An 18,310-nucleotide genomic window follows, 5' to 3' on the forward strand; every position below is an offset into this window, starting at 1 on the left:
AAGGTGGAGGTGGTGGTGGTGGAGGTGGTGAAGGAGGTGGAGGTGGTGGTGGTGGAGGTGGTGAAGGAGGTGGAGGTGGAGGTGGTGGAGGTGGTGAAGGAGGTGGAGGTGGAGGTGGTGGAGGTGGTGAAGGAGGTGGAGGTGGTGGTGGTGGAGGTGGTGAAGGAGGTGGAGGTGGTGAAGGAGGTGGTGGTGGTGGTGGAGGTGGTGAAGGAGGTGGAGGTGGAGGTGGTGGAGGTGGTGAAGGAGGAGGTGGAGGTGGTGGTGGTGGAGGTGGTGAAGGAGGTGGAGGTGGAGGTGGTGGAGGTGGAGGTGGTGAAGGAGGTGGTGGTGGTGGTGGAGGTGGTGAAGGAGGTGGAGGTGGTGGAGGTGGTGAAGGAGAAGGTGGAGGTGGTGGTGGTGGAGGTGGTGAAGGAGGTGGAGGTGGTGGTGGTGGAGGTGGTGAAGGAGGTGGAGGTGGTGGTGGTGATAATAGTGGTGGTGGAGGTGGTGATGAAGGTGGCAGTGAGGTGGTGGAGGTGGTGGTGATCGTGGAGGTGGTGAAGATGGTGGACGTGGTGACAGTGGAGTTAGTGACTAGAATCAACTTTCCCGAGTAAGTAAACGTGCGATGCCCAAACCACACTGTACCACCTGAGCCCCCTGGGCACAGGTGGTCTCTCTAGAAGCTGTGGCCCTCAGTTCTGTGCTCCTCCCTGGGCAGGGTGATCTGCCGAAGACCGCCTTCCAGCCCCTCCCTAAATGAGACCTTCACCCACCAGCCCTAGCTCTGGGCCCCGGACCTCCAGCAGCTGGGAAGCCTTGGGCTGCCCTGAGGGGGCCTGTCCACAGCACAGACGGGGACTGCAGGTCCTCAGGGGCTCTGGGAGAAGGGGCAGCTCCACCTGGATGAGTTGCAGAGGCTCAGCAAAAGTGGGGTCACCAGGGTCACTGGCCTCCTTCTGGCCAGGCGTTCTTCAACGTTCCTGGCAGATGGTCTTCTCTGTCCCCGACAGCTTGAACGGTGGTTGGGAATGTGTGCCCAGCCTGCACCTTGCCTGTGTCATGGCACTGGTGTGTGGTGTCCTGTGCCAAGGCCCGGGCGGTTCTCACAGGCGCAGCAGAGAGGACTTGGGCAGCGGCTCCACCCCACGGCCAGCGCAGGCTCCAAATGTCCTGCAGTCCTGTCGGGGTCCGTGGTCTGTCTGTGTGTGACTGTGAAGATGCTCCACCCTGAACTAACCGAGTCCCAGCAGAGCCGCAGCAAGGGTTTCTCCCTTCAGAAGAGAAATTCAATTTCCTCTTGACTTGAAATTAATTTTCAGGAGAAAATTGCTTTATGGCCACGCTTACGGACAGCTTCCAGCCGCGGCCTGCTGCTGCTGAGAAGGGCCATCCTTGGTCGAGGAGGGTCTGTGCTCAGTCAGTGGGGACCCGTCCGTGGCCAAGGGGGGCCTGGCCAGGCCTGTCCTCAGCTGCGGCGCTGGGAACACTGTGTCTGGCCCAGTCCTGGCCGAGCTGAGCTCTGGGAGACCAGTTTCCCCAGGAATCTCTCTGGCCTGGAGGCAAATGTTCGGGAGCCAGGACAGCTGGTCTCTGGCTGCCGAGGGTCGATCACCTCCCCATCCGCCTTCTTCCTCCAGGAATCCAGGGATCATGGACGTCTGGCACAGAACCAGGCATCTCAGAGGTGGGGATGGTGGAGGGAAGCAGCCCTCGGCGGAGACCCTCTGGCCGGCTCCTGTGGAAGTGGGCTCCACAGGGTGGGTGCTCCAGCCACCGCCACGTCCTCAGTGCTTGGCTCTCGCCCTCGTCATCCCTCACGTCCCCCTGGACCAAGAGATGCTGACCAGGCGGCCACACAGGCTCCTGTCCTGCAGCTGTGTGGCCGGGGTCCAGGGCTCCCCTGTAGATGGCTGGCCTGGATTGCTGCTCATCCAGGGACAGTTCATCAACGCTGTGTTAAAGCCAGCCCAAGGTGTCACTGAGGAGATGTGAGATCCCCTGGTTCCAGAGAGGATTCTGCCTGGACAGACGTGGGGGCAGGGACATGCGGCCCAGGAAGGGTTAGACTGCGTCTGCACTTACTGTCACAGATAGGGAAACGGAGGCCATCACACAGAAGGCCGGGACAGGACTGGAGGCCCTGGGTAGCACGGGGCTTTGGTCCCCATGGCTCCCGAGTGACTGTGGCTGACCTGGCTCCTCCGTGCGCCCACAGCAGGGCCAGCCCTGCCTCCAGAGCCTGCAGTGGAGCGGCCACCCTCTGTGCTGGCCAGGGAAGGGGACCACTGTGTCCTAGGCTCAGGCCTTCCCAGAATGTGTGTCCAGACCCCTCTGAAGGGCAGTCCTCCAGGTCAGCCCCAACCACAGTCCAGATGCAAAGAGGCAGAATCGTGTTCCCTTGCACACACCTCCCTTGGGTCCTTGGGAGAAGGCGGCTGGGGACAGGATTCCCAGCTCATGAGCCACCCAGAGGGTCCTTCCCTCTCCCACCCACAGAGCTGTGATCTCCCGGACACAGGGGGACCAAGAGGCAGAGGCACGGGACGCTGACTGCCTGCAACTGGGCCATGCTTCAGAGCTTCAGGAGGAGATGGTCCACAGCAGCATGACGGGCTCCATGCCATTCCCAGACACTAGCCCTGCAGCACCGGCCAGTGTGCTCTGAGAGCAGCTGGACAGCCAGCCTGGACAGCCAGCCCCGGGTGCTGGCTGGGGCCCAACAGGATGCGCTCCCACAGGCGCCAGGGAGAGGCCTGCCTTGCTCCCCAGCATCCGTCCCTCTAGTCTCCCACAGGAGGCCCGGCAGGAAAGCCGGCGACATGCTGGAGGGGCGGTAGGGTGGGCACAGGGTGGCTGCTAAGGGCCCTGGCTCACCATGCCCACAGGGAGTCCTGGGTAGGGGCTCCCGCAGCACGGACCCCCTGGAGAGGCTGGAGACACCCCGCGCCTGGACCCAGTTCTCCCTGCCGTGAGCCTCTTCCCGGGACTCGAACTCCCACTTGGTTCCTAGGCAGTAGCCACCCCTTGCCCGAAGTGTGGGCCCTATCACACAGACCACCCGATGGCCCGTTGTGACCAGGTGGCTGAAATGCAGTCCAGAGCCTCCCCGGTGGGAACGTGCCTCACACCCCGTCCTCTTCTAAGCCAGGGCTCAACGCTGCCCTATCCGGTTGTCCACTGTCCACCGTCGCGGTCTCCACAGGCAGCGGCCTGGCTCAGAGAGCACCATGCGGCCCTCCCCCAACCTGAGCGGGGCAGCTGGAAATGACCCAGAGACCGGGGCGTGCGCCTCACACCCCTGGCTCAGAGGACCCTTCCTAGGTCCTGGCTTAGGTCAACCGTTGGACACCCTAAGGTCATGTGCAAGGGACACTCCTCACCAGATGGCTTCTGAGGACAAGAAACAAGCCCGCCAGTGTCCAGCCCAGGTGCTGCGTGGGCAGCAGAGAGGGGCACAGGTCCCCCACAGGCTCACCAGGAGGGTGGAGAGGAGCAGGAAGTCCACCCAGCATCGCCAGAGGCCAAGGCAGAGCACAAACCGTAGGTGAAGGACGGTGCTGACCCCGGGAAAGCGGAGACACAGCCAGAAGGAGACGGGTGGGGGACACTCCGACCCGTCGTGTGGCTTCCCCTGGTGGGAGGAGTGGGGCTGGAACTTGTTCACCTCCCATGAACGTTCCCGAGATTCTCCAGTGACACACGGCTGGCCGCCAGGTCCGGCCCGGCGAGCTCCACACCTGCACTGTGGGCAACCTCAGGACCAGACCCCGTCCCAGGGCTGAGGGAAGGCCCAGCAGGGCTGCCGTCGGGCGCAAGGTGGTCTTTCCGGAGGTGAGGCCGGCCAGGTCCTGGGCACAGGGGTGGTCGGATAGGGAGGGCAGGTGGGATCTCACAGGCCTTTGGCCACCCGGGAGCCAGGGCTGGAGGCAGCCCTGAGGAGAAGCAGCGCTGTGGGAGCCCTCCCCACCTGCAGCCCCCCTTGGGCTCGGCCTGCCTGTGACCCTAGGCAGCGTGGCCTCTGCCCGACAGCTGGCCTGGCTCCCGGGCCACAGGTGAAGCACCAGCAGCCCACCTCGGGGGCAGCTGGGCCAGGCCAGGCCACTGGGGAGAGAAGCAGCTGCAGCTGACCTTTCCAAGTGGCCCCGCAGTAGCCCTGCGGATGGAGGGAGGCAGAGCTCTGGACGGGAGGGGACCTCCCCACCTGGTTTCTCCCTCCGACACCCGAACACACACAGGCTGAGTCGTCACCAAGCTCGGCGTGGTGGGAGACCCACCGCCCACCCCACCCACAGGTCGTGACCGAGCCCCAGACAGAGACCCCAGAGGACGGCCCAAGCTAGAGTCCAGAGGTCTGGGTGCTGCTGGGGCCTGGGGCAGAGCGCCACCCTCTCTGGTCTCAGCCGAGGCTGGGAGCTAAGGAGGCAGGAAGCAAGCGAGACAGACACCCTGGCTTCCTGACCCTGTGCGGCCTCTGGGGGGACGGACGGAGCCTGCAGAGCTGCTTTCATCTCCCTCTCTGGCAGCCCCTCCCCGCCTTCCCTGCCACACTGTTTATTTGCTAACAGGACCCAGATCTGTCCCTCAGGACCCACACCCACCGTGCAGGCCAGGACCTCACTCCCCACCAACATTCCTCAGCACTTGGGGGCGCGCCCAGGCCCAGCGGCCCTCCGCCCACCCGCGCCCTCCACAGGGGTCAGCTGCATGAATTGGCTGCTTTGGGCCGGTGGCCGGCCAGCCCTCAGCCCCTCAGCTCTCCCACATCCTGGGTCAGCGCTGCACGCCCCACACCTGCCGCCTACAAAGCCCACCCACCGCAGGACACCAGGCAGCGAGGTCCTGCCCCTGGAGGACACGTGGCCATGTCTGAAGTCTTATCATGGCTTGAGGCACTGCTGGCATCCAGTGGACAGAGGCCAGGGCAGCCGAGAGACCCCTGGAGGAAAGGGACGGCCCCACAGGGGGTCTCTGTCACAACATGTCGGTTGTGCTGATGGCACCTCCCAGGCTGGTCAGAGGGCGGGGGACTCAGCCAGGAGAAGCAAAGCGGAAGGGCCCGCGCCGCTCTCCCACAGGGACACGGCCAGCAGTGGGAGACGCTGGCTCAGAGCTGGACTCTCAGGAGCCCTGGGCTGACCCCGAGCAGTCTCAGAAGAGACTCGGTTGGTAGGTCCTGGACCTCTGGGAGCAGTGGGGTTGGGGTGCTGTGTGAGACCAGCCCTGCTCCTGCCTAGGCGCCCCCCACATCCACACGCAGGGTGGGTGAGGCCCCAGGAGCAGGGGCTGCTCCCGAGGACCAGGGAGCCGCCGGAGCAGCACGGCCGCTCAGCTCTGCCCCCCACCCCCACCTCCAGGGAGACAGACCCGCCATCTCCCTGACTGGGAGGGCAGGCCCCATGCCCTTCAGAAGGGGACACACAGGCAGGGGCAGCCCCCTCCCACCTACGCCTGGCCCTGGAGGACAGAGGAGGCGGTGACTCTGACTGACTGTGGCCTCGCAGGACCTCCCTGCTCCCTCCCAACAGCCTGTGGGCAGGCCATCTGGTCCCCACTAGCCCAGTTCACAGTTTAGGACCGAGACCCAGAGAGGTAAAGGGACTCACCAAGGACACCAGGCTCCCAGGTCCCTGCCCTGGCTCTGTCCCCTCACCACCGGGGGGCAGTGGCTGGTGGTACCTACCAGGTGCCCGGCGGCTCTCACCAGCTGGTGGGTGGAGAAGGGGAAGGCCGAGTTACTCAGGTCAGCGTCCAGCACCTCCTGCAGGATGGCCCGGCTAGGAGCAAGCACAGAGGGGTCAGTCAGTGGGCTGGGCTGGAAGACAGGGGACAGCAGCAAGCAGGACATGTCCCTCTCCTCTTGGGACAAGTGCGCACCCGGATCCCATCAGGGAGAAGCCACCTGTCTGCTGCTGGGGCCAGGACTCCTGGAGGGACAGCTCTGGTCCCAGGCAGTGACCAAGGCAGGCCAGTCATCTGACCACGAATGCCCGGACCCCCCTGGCCTGGTCATCAAGAAAAGCTGGCCAAGGTGGCCTCTGTTTTGCCCAGAAAATACAGTGATTTGTCCAAGCTGGAGCTGGGTGGACAGGTCCCCATCCAACAGGAGAGCACTCCAAGCACCCGTCCTGCTCCCCCAGGCGTCCCCCAGCGGGCCCTCAGCCCCCACTGGAGCTCGCTCAGGGCCCAGCGGGTGCCCAGAGCCGACCTGCCTATTGGAGGACTGTCACTGACCAGAGGCAGGGCCAGGCCACGTGCCCATGTGTCACAGCTCATATCCACTGGTCTGTGGCTCCCAGGGGGTTATCTTCCTTTCCCTCCCAACTCCACGCTGCCAGCGGAACCTTGCAAATTCGCCCCTCCCGGGCCCCTCCCCACTCTCACCCTGCCCTGTTTAACCCTGCCTCACCCTGAAGCTTGGCCCAGCGGCACCTCCTCCAGGCAGCCCTCCCTGACTGCGAGTCTGGTCCCCGTCTCCTGCCAGGCTTGTCTCCCACTGGGAGCTCTGGGCCAACGGGACCCACCTCCCAGCGTGCCTGGTGTCACAGGATGTCCAGCACCAGGCATGGCAGCTGGCAGGGAGGTGAGCTCTCCACTGGCTGCAGATGTCCTACTTCCACCCGGGGTCCCCACAGGCGCTGGGGCCACTGCCCGGAAGTGCTGCTGACCCTATTGCCACCCACGGTGCTGGCACTGCCTCCTCCTCTGAGCGCACACTCTGCAGCCCAGGGCCACACTGCGGGGAGGTGGCCCGGCTGAGCTGGGGCTGCCCAGCACCTCCCCCGGGAGGGGGCTGCTCCTGGGGCCAAGGTGTCCAGGGCTCTGACCCAGGCTGTGGCCTCAGCAGAGGCAGGGGAACCCAGCCCCGGGGTCCATGTCGGGGAGGACAGGCAGGCACCCCGTCTGCTGAACTGTCCCTCCCTGCAGGAAGTCAGGTGGCCACAGGGCAGGGGCCTCCCCGTCGGAGCCCCAGGTGCAAGTCCAACACCCGCACTTAGCCCTGGCCTGGCCAGCCTCGGCTCCCTCTGCTGAGTGGGGACAGAGACGTCCCCTCACAGAGCCCTCAGAGGCATCAAGCACCTGGCCTTGCTGACGGGACAGTGGCGTCACCTCCGCCCTGGCCACACGAGCCTGCCCGTCTGGATCACCGGTCAGCGGTGCTGGCCACATCCAAGGCCCAGGAGCCAGGCGGGCTTGGCGGCTGCCCTCTGGAGAGTTCTGTGGGCAGCAGCTCGCGTGGTGCCCCCCCAGGGCGCCCTCACGTCCAGGCCCTGTGCTGAGTGCCTCCCACACACCCGAGGGCTTGGCTCTCCTGGGTGCTGGGACTTCCTGGGGGTGTCCTTGAAAGGGAGGGGACGCTTTAGAGGCGAAAGCCGGAAAGTCACTGGGAGGCGGCAGGTGCTGGCCCCGCCCCGGGGGAGCAGCTGGTAATGAGGCTGCCTGTCCCCAGGGGCCACCCCTGACCAGTCTGCAGCCTCCCTGCCCACCTGCCTCCCCCACTCTAAAATGGGCCCTTCCCTATCCAAGGTCACCCTGGCCACGCAGGCTGGGGAGGGCTGGCCTCCCCCTCCCCGGCCCCGTTCGGAGACTGTGGGCTCCTCGGGTAGCAACAGGACCAGCTCGCAGCATTGGGCTTGCCGTGGGCAGGTGCTACACAGGCACATCCCAGATGGCGCCATCCCGCCAAGTCTGCCATCCTTGACCCTCCCCCTGCACATGCCCTCCAGCTCTGGCACTTACAAGCTGTGTGACCTTGGGGAAATGTCTCTACCTCTCTGTGCCTCAGTCTCCTCATCAGTAATGAAAGAACATCCACTTCAAAGACTAGTGCCAGGGCTAAAAACCCAGGCTTCCCAGCTGGTGGGCTCTGAGCACATCTGTGGTCTCCTTTTGTCCCCGAGACCCAGTCCCTTCCCCAGAGCACAGCAGGTGGGTCTTCTCAAAGTGCACACCTGCTCACGACCCTCAGTGGCCCCCAGGAGTCCCCGCCAGGTCCTGATTCCTCGTGGGGGAGGGGGACAGGGCTCGGTAAGGATCCTCAGAAGGACCGCGTGGGGAGGCGCCAGCGACTGGTGGAGGATCTTACTTTGGCGCAGGTGGCCGGTAGAGCCCCGGCCGGGGAGGGTGGACTGCAATTCCTGGCTCTGTGACTGACCCAGACCTGACTCGCTGCAGGTCAGGCTGACCGTCACGTCCAGGGCTGTCTGATCTGGTGCTCTGAAGGTCACTTATCAGGCGTGACACCTCTTGGTTTACCAGAGTGGTCGGCTACTCAGCATGTCCCATCTGGTTCTGCCCAGGGCCCAGGTGGAGGGCCGGGGTCCAGGTGAGCTCAGGTGAGGTCAGGTGAGCCCAGGTGCACCCCGTGCTCAGGTCCCCACCCAGCTCACCTGGCTGGGCCCTGGATGCTGATCATGCCCAGGTCCTCGGAGCTGTCGATGAGCTGGCACCGGAACTTCTGGTCCTGCAGGACGGTGCTGATGTGCGACCAGTTATGCTGGGCTGCAGCCCCGCCCACGGCCAGGTAGTAGCCGTCCCCTGGAAGAGCAGCGCCAGGCTTAGAAGAGGACCAGGGGACGGGGATGTGCAGAGCAAAGTGAGGGTAGCCCAAGGGCCGCCCATTTGAGAAAGCAATGCCCTTTCCTGAGGGTGACCCCCGAAGGACCTGGATTCTCAGTGCAAGTTCCTTCACTGGGACCCCCTCACGGCTGCACAGGCTGAGGGGACAGTCCTGGGCTGTGTCTGCCTCTCAGGGGTTCCCTTCACAGGGTCAGCAGCCCAGTGCCATCAGGTTGGGGGAGGGATGCAGTCCCCCTCAGGCACCAGTGCTGAGCAGCCTTGGGCAGATCTTTTTCCCTCTCTGAGCCTCAACATCCTCACCTGGTCCTGATCCACCCTGTCCCTCCAGGTCCCAGGTCTCTGCATTCCCTGCCTTGGCCATACTGCGACTTCCTGGGACCCGACTCTAGAGGGGAGCTTTGTGGCACATGCCCTGGATCCCACCAGGACGCCAGCTCATCCCCTTCCCCAGGCTTCAGAAAAGGAGGACATTGGAATTCTGGACAGGGTTCCCTGCCCCATGCCAGCCAGCCAGCCCGGTGTCCACCCGAGCACACACACACACACACACTCACACTCACATGCTCATACCACACACACTCCCACTCCCACACACACACACACACACACCACACACTCCCACTCCCACACACACACACACACACACACACACAGTCATACCACACACACTCCCACTCCCACACACACAAGCACACACACACACTCATACCACACACACTCCCACTCCCACACACACACACACACACACACACACTCATACCACACACACACACACATACTCACTCATACCACACACACTCCCACTCCCACACACACAGGCACAGCAATCCACAGGCCCTGGCTCTGGGCCAGCCGCGGGCCCCTCCAGGGCTGCAGGGTGCCCAGGCAGCAGTGGGCGACCTGCCTCCCCTGGGCCGCCGTCCTGGGGCTGCTCCACTAAAAACACCACACAAGGCCTGCAGCCTGGCCCCGTCCAGCCCACTGGCAAGGCAGACACAGAGGGCAGTGGGCAGCCCTCCCGGCCATCCCTGTGTGGCCAGGTGGGGTGTGAGCTGCATGGCAGGCAGGTGCTGGGGGCGGGTGTGGCTCTGCAGTCTCAGGTCACTGGAAATGACCACAGATTGACAACCGCCGGCCCACAGCAGGCTCTCCTGTACATATCATGGTCCTGAGGTGTCACTGAGATCTAGGGTGACCCCAGGTGACACACGGCTGACTTCATGGCCCACTTGTCCATCAGTCATGGTGCAGGCTTTGAGCCTGAAGACAAAACCAGCCCCAGCCTTCTCTCCTTTTCAGAGGTGACCCTGGATCTTCCCAGGGGACAGGACTCACAGTGCTGTCCCCTCACGCCCACCAAGTGCCAACCTTCCCCCCAAGCAGCTCAGCAATGCACCCCGTGGGGTGCCACAGGGGGGGACAGCTGACCATACAGGAAGCTGCCTGACAGCTTCCCCTCGTGAGGGGACTCACAAGGTCCTCGTCCTCTCATGGGGAACCATGGCTCAGGGGATGCTCCCGGCCCTGTGGGCCCCTCCAGGCCCTGGCCGACCCCCCACAGTGCTCAGGGTGGGTCCTGTCTGTGGGTGGGGAGAGCTGGGCTCAGGGAAGGGTGCAGAGCCAGGCAGCGGCAGGCTCTGGGTCAGGGTCTCGCAGACCTGCACCTGCACGTGGTGCCCAGCTGTGCTGGCTCTTGGTGTGTGGCCAGGGATGTGCCCAGGCCTCCCCGCTCCTGGCACTGAAGCCAAACCCCACAGGCCCTTCCCCTTTCTTTCCCCTCGGGCTGGTGGAGCTGGGCCCCACACCGGCCTTCAGCAGCCCTGACTCCCTGGAGGACCCTGTGGGCAGTGGGGCCACTCATTCCCAAGCCTGCCCCGAGCCCCTCCCCTCCAGTACTGATGCCCCCCTGGACACGCCCGACATCCTGCATGTCCCCCGTATTTCATTTTTAGATCCTGCAGCTTCCCCCAGGAGGAGGGCTCCACATGGGCCGCAGCCCCCTCGGCTCACCTCTGCGTCCCGGTGCCTCACACTGAGCCAGACACAGGCTGGGTGCAGAGGCGGCTGCTGGACACAGGAATGGGGGGCCCGGGACCCGGCTCGCTCGTGAGCCCTCCATCCCCTCCCGCCCACAGGTCCAGGCCAAGAGCTGGGAGGGGCAGCTTCTCTGATGGGCCTGGCAGGGCCAGCTGACACCCCTTTCCAGAGGACGACGCAGACTGCAGTGGTCCTCCCTGCAGAGCCGCCTCTCAGGAGGCCACAGCCCTTCCCAGAGAAGGGGACACACCCACTCTGCTCCCCTGGGGACAGGAAATGGGGCTGCTCCTGTGTGGCTGAGGGGCAGGATCGGGGGCCTGAGCTGATGGGGTGACTGGGCTGTGCAAATGGGACAGAGGTGTTGACCCACCGTGGGGCCAGGCATCAGCCTGGACACCCAGCTGGACGTCTGGGCCTGCCCAGGCCTGAGCTGCAGTTACCGGGAGAAGAGGCACAGAGCCAGGCAGAGGGAGAGAGCCATGCCCAGCAGGAGGGTGACCGCCTGCCTCCTCCTGGCAGGAGCGGAGCTGGCCCACAGGAGCTGCCCCTGAGCACCACAGCCTGAGGCTGGAGAATGAGCCCAGCAAGCTCGCGGTGACTGCATCACTACCCAGCAAGGCTGCCTTTGCCCGACGGAGCCCTCCCATCCCCAGCTTGGCCACACGGGCACAGCAGGGCACCAAGCTCAGCCCCAGCCTCCCGCCAGCATCGTCCTGCCACCAGTGCCCTCCACCCAAGCAGGCCGCAGCTGCAGCAGCCCCACACCCACAGGGTCTCTTACCTTCAAAGGCAGGAGCCAGGGGGCCGGCCTCGGGGCCAGGGGCCAGGCGGCTGACCGTCAGGTCGCTCTCCACGCCCCCGCGCTGGTTCAGCATGCAGGTGTACACCGTGGAGCCTGGGGGCCGGGGAGAGCCAGGTCTGTTCACACGGGCCGGGGTGGGTGGGCAGCGGGGTGGGGCAGGCGTGGATGAGTGGAGGGCGGCCGGCAGCTCTCCTCATTCTGGAGAACCCCTTGGCAGGTCACCCGCAGGAGGTGGCCTTGGAAGACCCCTGGACTCAGTGATTCCATTTCTACCAGGTGACCCAGAGGGCCACCGAGGGGAAGGTCACCCACTGCTCTCCTGGGAGGGAGACTCCTTCCTGCTGAGCTGCTTGCCTCCCACTCCATCCCTCCCAGTGGTCACCAGAGGTTTCCAGGGGCAAGAGCCACCCCTGCTTCAGCCCTGGGCCTGCTGAGCAGAGGCCATGAGGTCTGTGGAAAAGGGTCATGTGGGTAGACAGAGGACGGACAGGGAAAAGGGAAGGTGGGTGACGGACAGACAGGTGGAGGGCAGGAGGCTGTGGCCAGCGGGGGAGGGGAGGACGGTGGAGGAGAAAAGGAAGGTGGAAGGGGGCAGAGATGGGGGGCTGAGTGGGCGGCAGGCAGAGGGCGCCTCGGGGTGAGCAGGACACACCCAGCTGTGGACGGGGGCTGGATGGAGAGTGTTAGGGTCAAGTTGTGTCCCCAGACAGACATGTGAAGAGCTGCCCCAGGACCCGGGGGGTGGCCTTAGGGGGAACAGGGTCTCTGTTACCCTATGTAATCCAGCAATGGGGAGGGGTCCTTAGGGTGGGACCAGTCCCCGTCCTGTGTGACTGCCCTCCTTACAGGAAGGAAATGCAGGAGAAGGCCATGTGGCATCAGGGACAGTGGCGTGGACCGGCTGAAGCCCAGCCAGGGCAAGGTCCCCAGCCAGACAGCAGGTGCCACACTGGGGAGTCCAGAGGGAGACCACCCAGGGTCTTGGGGAGCATAGCACAGACGATACCCCAATTCCACATCTGGCCACCAGGACTGTGAAACAATAGATTTCTGCTGTTTTAAGTCACCTGTTTGGTGGCATTGTGCAGCCACAGGAAATGAATAAGGACAAGAGCAGGTGGGTTTTGGGTGGTGCAATAGTGAGCAGTACAGCAGGCAGAGAGTGGGCAGAGAGTGGGCAGGAGTGGGTAGGAGTGGGCAGGAGGTACCACTGTAAAATTATTCATTATTCATCCAAAGTCAAATTCAACTGAGGGTCCTGGATTTTTAATTCTGGAAACCCTACTGGGGACAGCATCCTGGGGGCAGAGGCGGGGCCCTCCCGTGCCAGGAGGCAGCCCTGAGGGCCTGCTGCCACGCCTCCTTTCTGGAGCTAAGAAGAAGGAAGCCAGAGGGAGGAGAAGGAAGGACCCACTGTGGGGCTGGGCAAGGAGACGGCCTGGAGCCGGGGCTTGGAGGTATCAGAGGGACTGGAGGTGTCCAGGCCAGGCCCAAGGAGGGGTGCTGGGGTCATGACCCCTGCCCCTGAGTCTCGTGCCTGGGGCTGCACTCTGGTGCTGGGTATGGGAGGAGAGTGGCCCACCACTCAAGCCTGTACCTGGGGGTCTGCTGACATCTGCAGAGAAGAGCCAGTCAGCAGCCTTGCTGGCATCCAGCCCCAGCAGGTAGAACTTCCCAAAGTAGGACATGTTGAACACAGCAGCAGCCCCTCTGCAGGTCAAACACTCCTTCTGGATCTGAAAAGTCCCGGGGTGGGTGTGCAAGGTCTTTGAGGTGCACTTTCCCCTCACCACTGGGGTCTGGGCCCTCCCCAATGCACCTGTTCTGAGCCTCCCCTCCTCCCTCCCAGACTGAGCCAGCCCTTCCCAGCTCAGGACACACTCTCTCCAGCACAGGGAACATTCTCTAGGTGAGGTCACTCGCTCAGTGGTAAAACCAGGCTCTGCAAATTCAAAAGGATTCAACTTACACAAGGCAGGTTCTTTGACCTGCAAAATTAGAAGCAGGAAAAAAAACTGGGAAATCCACAAATAAGTGGAAATTAAAGAGGACACTCTTAAAGAACCAACAGATCAAAGGGCACTAAGGAACTACTGTGAGGTGAGTGGACGGACCCAACACCCAACCCACAATCACTTGTGAAGGCTGTGCTCACACGGAGGGTGACAGCCACACGTGCCTATGTCATAAGAGGCTCAACAACCCAACCCTCCACTTTGAGAACCTGGAAAAAGAGCACACGAAACCCAAAGCAAGCAGAAGGAAAGAAATAATAGATTAGACTAGAAAAATCAGCAAAACCAAAAGTTGGCTCTTTGAATAGATCAACAAAATTGACAAACCTTTACTAAAATCAGCAATCCCACAGACAGAGGAGGGTCCTGGGAAAGACAACTGATAATAATACACCACAAATTAGTTAGAATGGACAAATGTCTAGAAAGCATGAATCACTGAAACTGGATAAAGATGGAAAAATATGAATAAAATTATAACAAATAAAGAGATTTGGGCTGGGGTTGTGGCTCAGTGGTAGGGTGCTTGCCTAACATGTGAGACACTGAGTTTGAGTCTCAGCACCGTAAAGGAAGGAAGGAAGGAAGGAAGGAAGAAAGAAAGAAAGGAAGGAAGGAGGGAAGGAAGGAAGGAAGGAAGGAGAAAGGAAGAAGAAAGGAAGAAAGGAAGAAAGAAAGAAAAAATTTTTAAGCCTTTAAAATTTTTCCACAAAGCAATGCCCAGGCTGGGGCTGGGGTTGTGGCTCAGCAGTAGAGCACTCACCTAGCACGTGTGAGGCACTGGGTTCAATCCTCAGCACTACATAAAAATAAATAAAATAAATGTATTGTGTCCAGCTACAACTTAAAAATAAATATTGAAAAAAAAAGAAGAAATGCCCAGGCCCAGATGTCTTCTCTGGGGAATTTCATCTAACATTTAAAGAAGTGATACCAATTCTTCACAAATTCTTCCCCAAAACTATCACAGTAGGAAATGTTATTCCAATTTATTCTAGGAAGCCAGCATTATCCTGATGCCAAAACCAAAGATAAAAGAAAACTATGGACCAACATCCTTTATGAATGTAGACACAATCCTCTACAAAATACAGCAAACTCAATCCAACATCCAGGAAGGATTCTACACCATGATCAATAGGCTCATCCCAAGAATGTGAAGTTAAACCACATTCACAGAATAAAAAACGGGAAACACATAATCATTCAATACAGAAAAAGTACTTGACACAAATCATGATTAAAAACAAACCAATGACAGAAGGAGCTCCCTCAACCTGGCAACCTACAAAAACCATGTAGTACATACACACTGTACGTCCTGATCAAACACTGACTCCCACCTCCAAGATCAGAAGCAATACCACTCCCACCAACTGTATTCAACCTTATAGTGGAGGCCCTCGCCCGGGCAATTAGGCAAAGTAACAATAATAATAAACGGCAACCCGATTGGAAAAGAAGAAGTAAAAACACACATATTTACAGATAACATGACCTTACATGTAGAAGATCCTAAAGAACCCACTAAAAAAAATTATTAGAACTAATAAAATAGTTCAAAAGTTTGCAGGATACAAAGCCAACAGACCAAAAATAAAAATAACAAAAGCAATTGTATTTCTATAGACTAACACTGCACATTCCAAAAAGGAAATGGAGAAAATAATTCCATTTACAATAGCATCAAATAATAAAAAATGCTTGGGAATGAGGTTAACGAAAGAAATGCAAACTCTGTACTCTAAAGAACTGGAAACGTTTTGGAGAGAAATTTAAGGAGACCTAAAGAAGTGGAAGGACAGCCCGTGCTCATGGGGAGAAGACATGAGCTATGTCAAGGTGACAACACACCCCTCATTGATCTCCACTGTCCACAAAATCCCCACCGAAACCTCAGCCGGCTCCTGGGCAGACACTGACCAGCTGACCCCAGAATCCACATGGAACCCTAAGGGACCAGGATGTTCCAAACAATCTTGGGGACAAAAGAACAAATTGGAGGACTCACATTCCCTGTTGGCAAAACTTACTGCAAAGCTAGCAGATAAACCAGAGCTGGACTGACTCAAGGATGGACGCAGAGGTCGGCAGGGTGCAATCCACATTCTCGAAATAGACCCTCATGTGCACGGTTAACTGGTTTTTCAACAAGGGTGACAAGAGAGTTCCGTGGGAGTGAGGTACACACTCACCTGTCCAAGCCCAAACCATGGACTACAGGACACAGGAACAGCAAAGAGGCCAGGCTTTACTTGACTGATGGTCGAGCGAGACCAGGTGTCTGGGAGCAGGCACACCCAGAGCACTTACAACCAGCACTCTACCCGAGAGCGCAGGTCCCCCCGGCTCCTTGTTGGCTGAGTACCGTGGGGTGCACTGTCTTCCTGGGGTCATCATCTAGGTTTTACTGTCTCCTATTGGGCTGTTTAAAGAAATGTACCTTTAGTTGTCCCCACCTCCCTCTGTTCCCCTGGGGCAGCAAAGTCTTGGACCCAGTGCTTTTGGCCCATGGGTCAGGCCACCCCTTCCCCTGCCTCCTGTTTGCCAAGAGGCTATGAATGATCTGGTGTTACCTGCTTGTAACTCTCCGCTCTGCTCTATTCCCCCCACCAGCTGCCTTTCCTACACCCCAATTTTACACTTAGGGCTGAACAGTGTATTCTGAAAAGGGACCAACACACTTTCTCACAGGAGAGTCTCCAACACAGCGCGCTGTGATAGCAGGACAGCCACATGCACAAGAATGAATCTGGACCCCTTCCTCACACCATGCACAAAACTTATCTCAGAGGAGCTAAATTACAAAGCCCTCAGGAGAAAACTCACAAGGAAATGTCTGGGACCTTGAGTTAGTTTCTTATACATGACGTCAAAAATGTAAGGGACAAAAAGGAGGGAAGAGATGAGTCAGATGTCATCTAAATTTTAAGTTTCTGCTGCAAAGGACACCATCCTGACAGTGAGAGACATCCCCACCAGGAGAGAAGGTTTGCATATGATAGACATCTCCAAGGGGCTCCTATCCAGGGTGTATATTTCAAAAAATCTTTTAACACAATGATAAAAAGACAAGCAACTCAATTTAAAATGAGCCAAAGGTCTGAATAGACATTTCCCCAGAGAAGATATCGAGGGGCCAACAGCCCACGAAAAGGTGCGCAAGGCGAATAGTTAGACCCGCAGGTCAAAACCGCAACCGGACCCCTCTTCACCCCCTGCAGCTTGGCGAGAGTGGCCGTGGAAGCCGGGGTGGAGCTGGAACTCACACACACTGCTGGGGGGAGACCACTGTTGGACAGAGTGATCACACCTCGGCCACTCCAGCCAGGGCATCGGAACACAACCTGCACCCGGATGTTCCCAGCACACCATTCATGACTGCCCTAAATGGGAGCAACCCTAAGGCCCATCCACAGACGAATGGACAGATGAACTGTGGCATGTGCCTGCAGCAGGCTCCAGTGTGCAAGAGGCAGCGAGTACAAATACCACACGCCACCACACGCCACCACACGCCACCACATGCCACCACACAGAAGGACCTTGAGGATATTCTGCTAATGAAAGAAACTGGCCACAAAAGCACGTCTATTTTATGAGTCCACTTAAATGGATTACACGAGGCAGCTCCTAGAGACAGGAAGCAGATTAGTGTCTGCTGTGGCCTGGGGTGGGACAGGGTGGATAAGGGGGTGTCCAGAACTAGACTGCGCTGATGGCCGTGCGACGGCCCTGTGAACTCACTGAAAATCCCCGAATCTGGCCCTTTCGATGGATGAACAGCACGGTGTGTGAATCACGGCCAGCCCAGCTCTCCCACTGCCCTCCCCACGGCCCACCAGCACCTCAGTGGGTCTTTGGCCTTCCCTCCCACACTGCCCCCTGACCACTGAGCAGACCACGACCTCACTGTCATGACCAACCCCGAATGTGACCATGGCAGCGGCTTTCCCACACCAGGTGGGCCCCATGTGCCTCGGGCTGCACTATGTCCTCCCCAGCCCGCCCCACAGGTGGCCACTGCCAGGCTCAGGTGCCCTAGGGGACCTCGGGTGGCACAGGAGCAAAGGAGCCCATGGGAGCCCACTGTGGGTCTCGGTCCCACCCCAATGCTCAGAGACGCCACACGGGGAGACATGGAAATGGGCCAGTGTCCACTCCAGACAAATGGGCAGCACTGCCGCCCAGCTGCCCCCTGGGACAGGTGGTCACTCTGCAGCACAATGTGGACACCTCCTCCTCCCTGCCCTTCAGCTGCTCATCAGCCTCCCTCCTGACATCACTAGCCTTTATGGAGCACCCACTGTTTGCAGACCAAAACCAAAACCCCAAGCAGCGTCCTGGGCTGCTGCCCGCCGTCTGCCCAGCCTGGGGCGGCTGCCAGCACTGACAGCGAGCGCGTTTCCTGCGCTGGGACCGTCTCAGCCGCGGTGCGGAGGCTGGTGAAGACACCCAGCCAAGTTGGCATCTCCCTGAGCCTCCACATCCTCAGGGCTGGGAGTCCCAGAGGCTTCGGGAGCTGCAGCCTGAAGGTGCCAGACGCAGCCCCGCGACTCCCGTGAGGGAGGCACCGCCAGGGACTGGGCGCTGAGCCCGCCTGCAGCTCCCGCGCTTCGTGACCAGGGGCCTCCTGCTTCCCCCTCAGCATGGCCTCTCCCCAGGCCTCTGCCCAAACTTGCACTGGAGCAAGCTTTGGGGACAGTGGGGACAGTGGTGGAGATAAATGGTCCCCTCCCTCGAGGCCCGCTCCTGTTGAAGGAGCACTGGGGGCTTCAGGGCAACACAGAGAGCATCAACCTCCTCAGCAAGGTTGAGCAGAGTGGCTCCCCCATGAAGCCCTGTCAGGCACCGGGGCCCCTCCCAAGGCTCCCCACCCTGGGCCCTGGGTCCT

The 18,310-nt window shown here is 60.3% G+C and overlaps 1 protein-coding gene across 11 annotated transcripts in view; it reads right to left on the minus strand.

The window, feature by feature from the left end:
• Positions 1 to 18,310, minus strand: part of Sardh (sarcosine dehydrogenase) — a 55,765-nt gene that overhangs the window by 14,071 nt on the left and 23,384 nt on the right. For all 11 annotated transcript variants that reach the window (XM_078048604.1, XM_078048601.1, XM_078048598.1 and 8 more), the window contains 4 exons: positions 12,999 to 13,137; positions 11,381 to 11,494; positions 8,373 to 8,520; positions 5,666 to 5,759 (listed from right to left, as the gene is read on the minus strand). In XM_078048604.1, coding sequence (XP_077904730.1) covers positions 5,666 to 5,759; positions 8,373 to 8,520; positions 11,381 to 11,494; positions 12,999 to 13,137 — 495 coding nt within the window. The remainder of the gene's footprint in view (positions 1 to 5,665; positions 5,760 to 8,372; positions 8,521 to 11,380; positions 11,495 to 12,998; positions 13,138 to 18,310) is intronic.

The sequence above is a fragment of the Ictidomys tridecemlineatus genome, chromosome 4 (assembly GCF_052094955.1).
Source record: "Ictidomys tridecemlineatus isolate mIctTri1 chromosome 4, mIctTri1.hap1, whole genome shotgun sequence".
Taxonomy (NCBI): Eukaryota; Metazoa; Chordata; class Mammalia; order Rodentia; family Sciuridae; genus Ictidomys; species Ictidomys tridecemlineatus.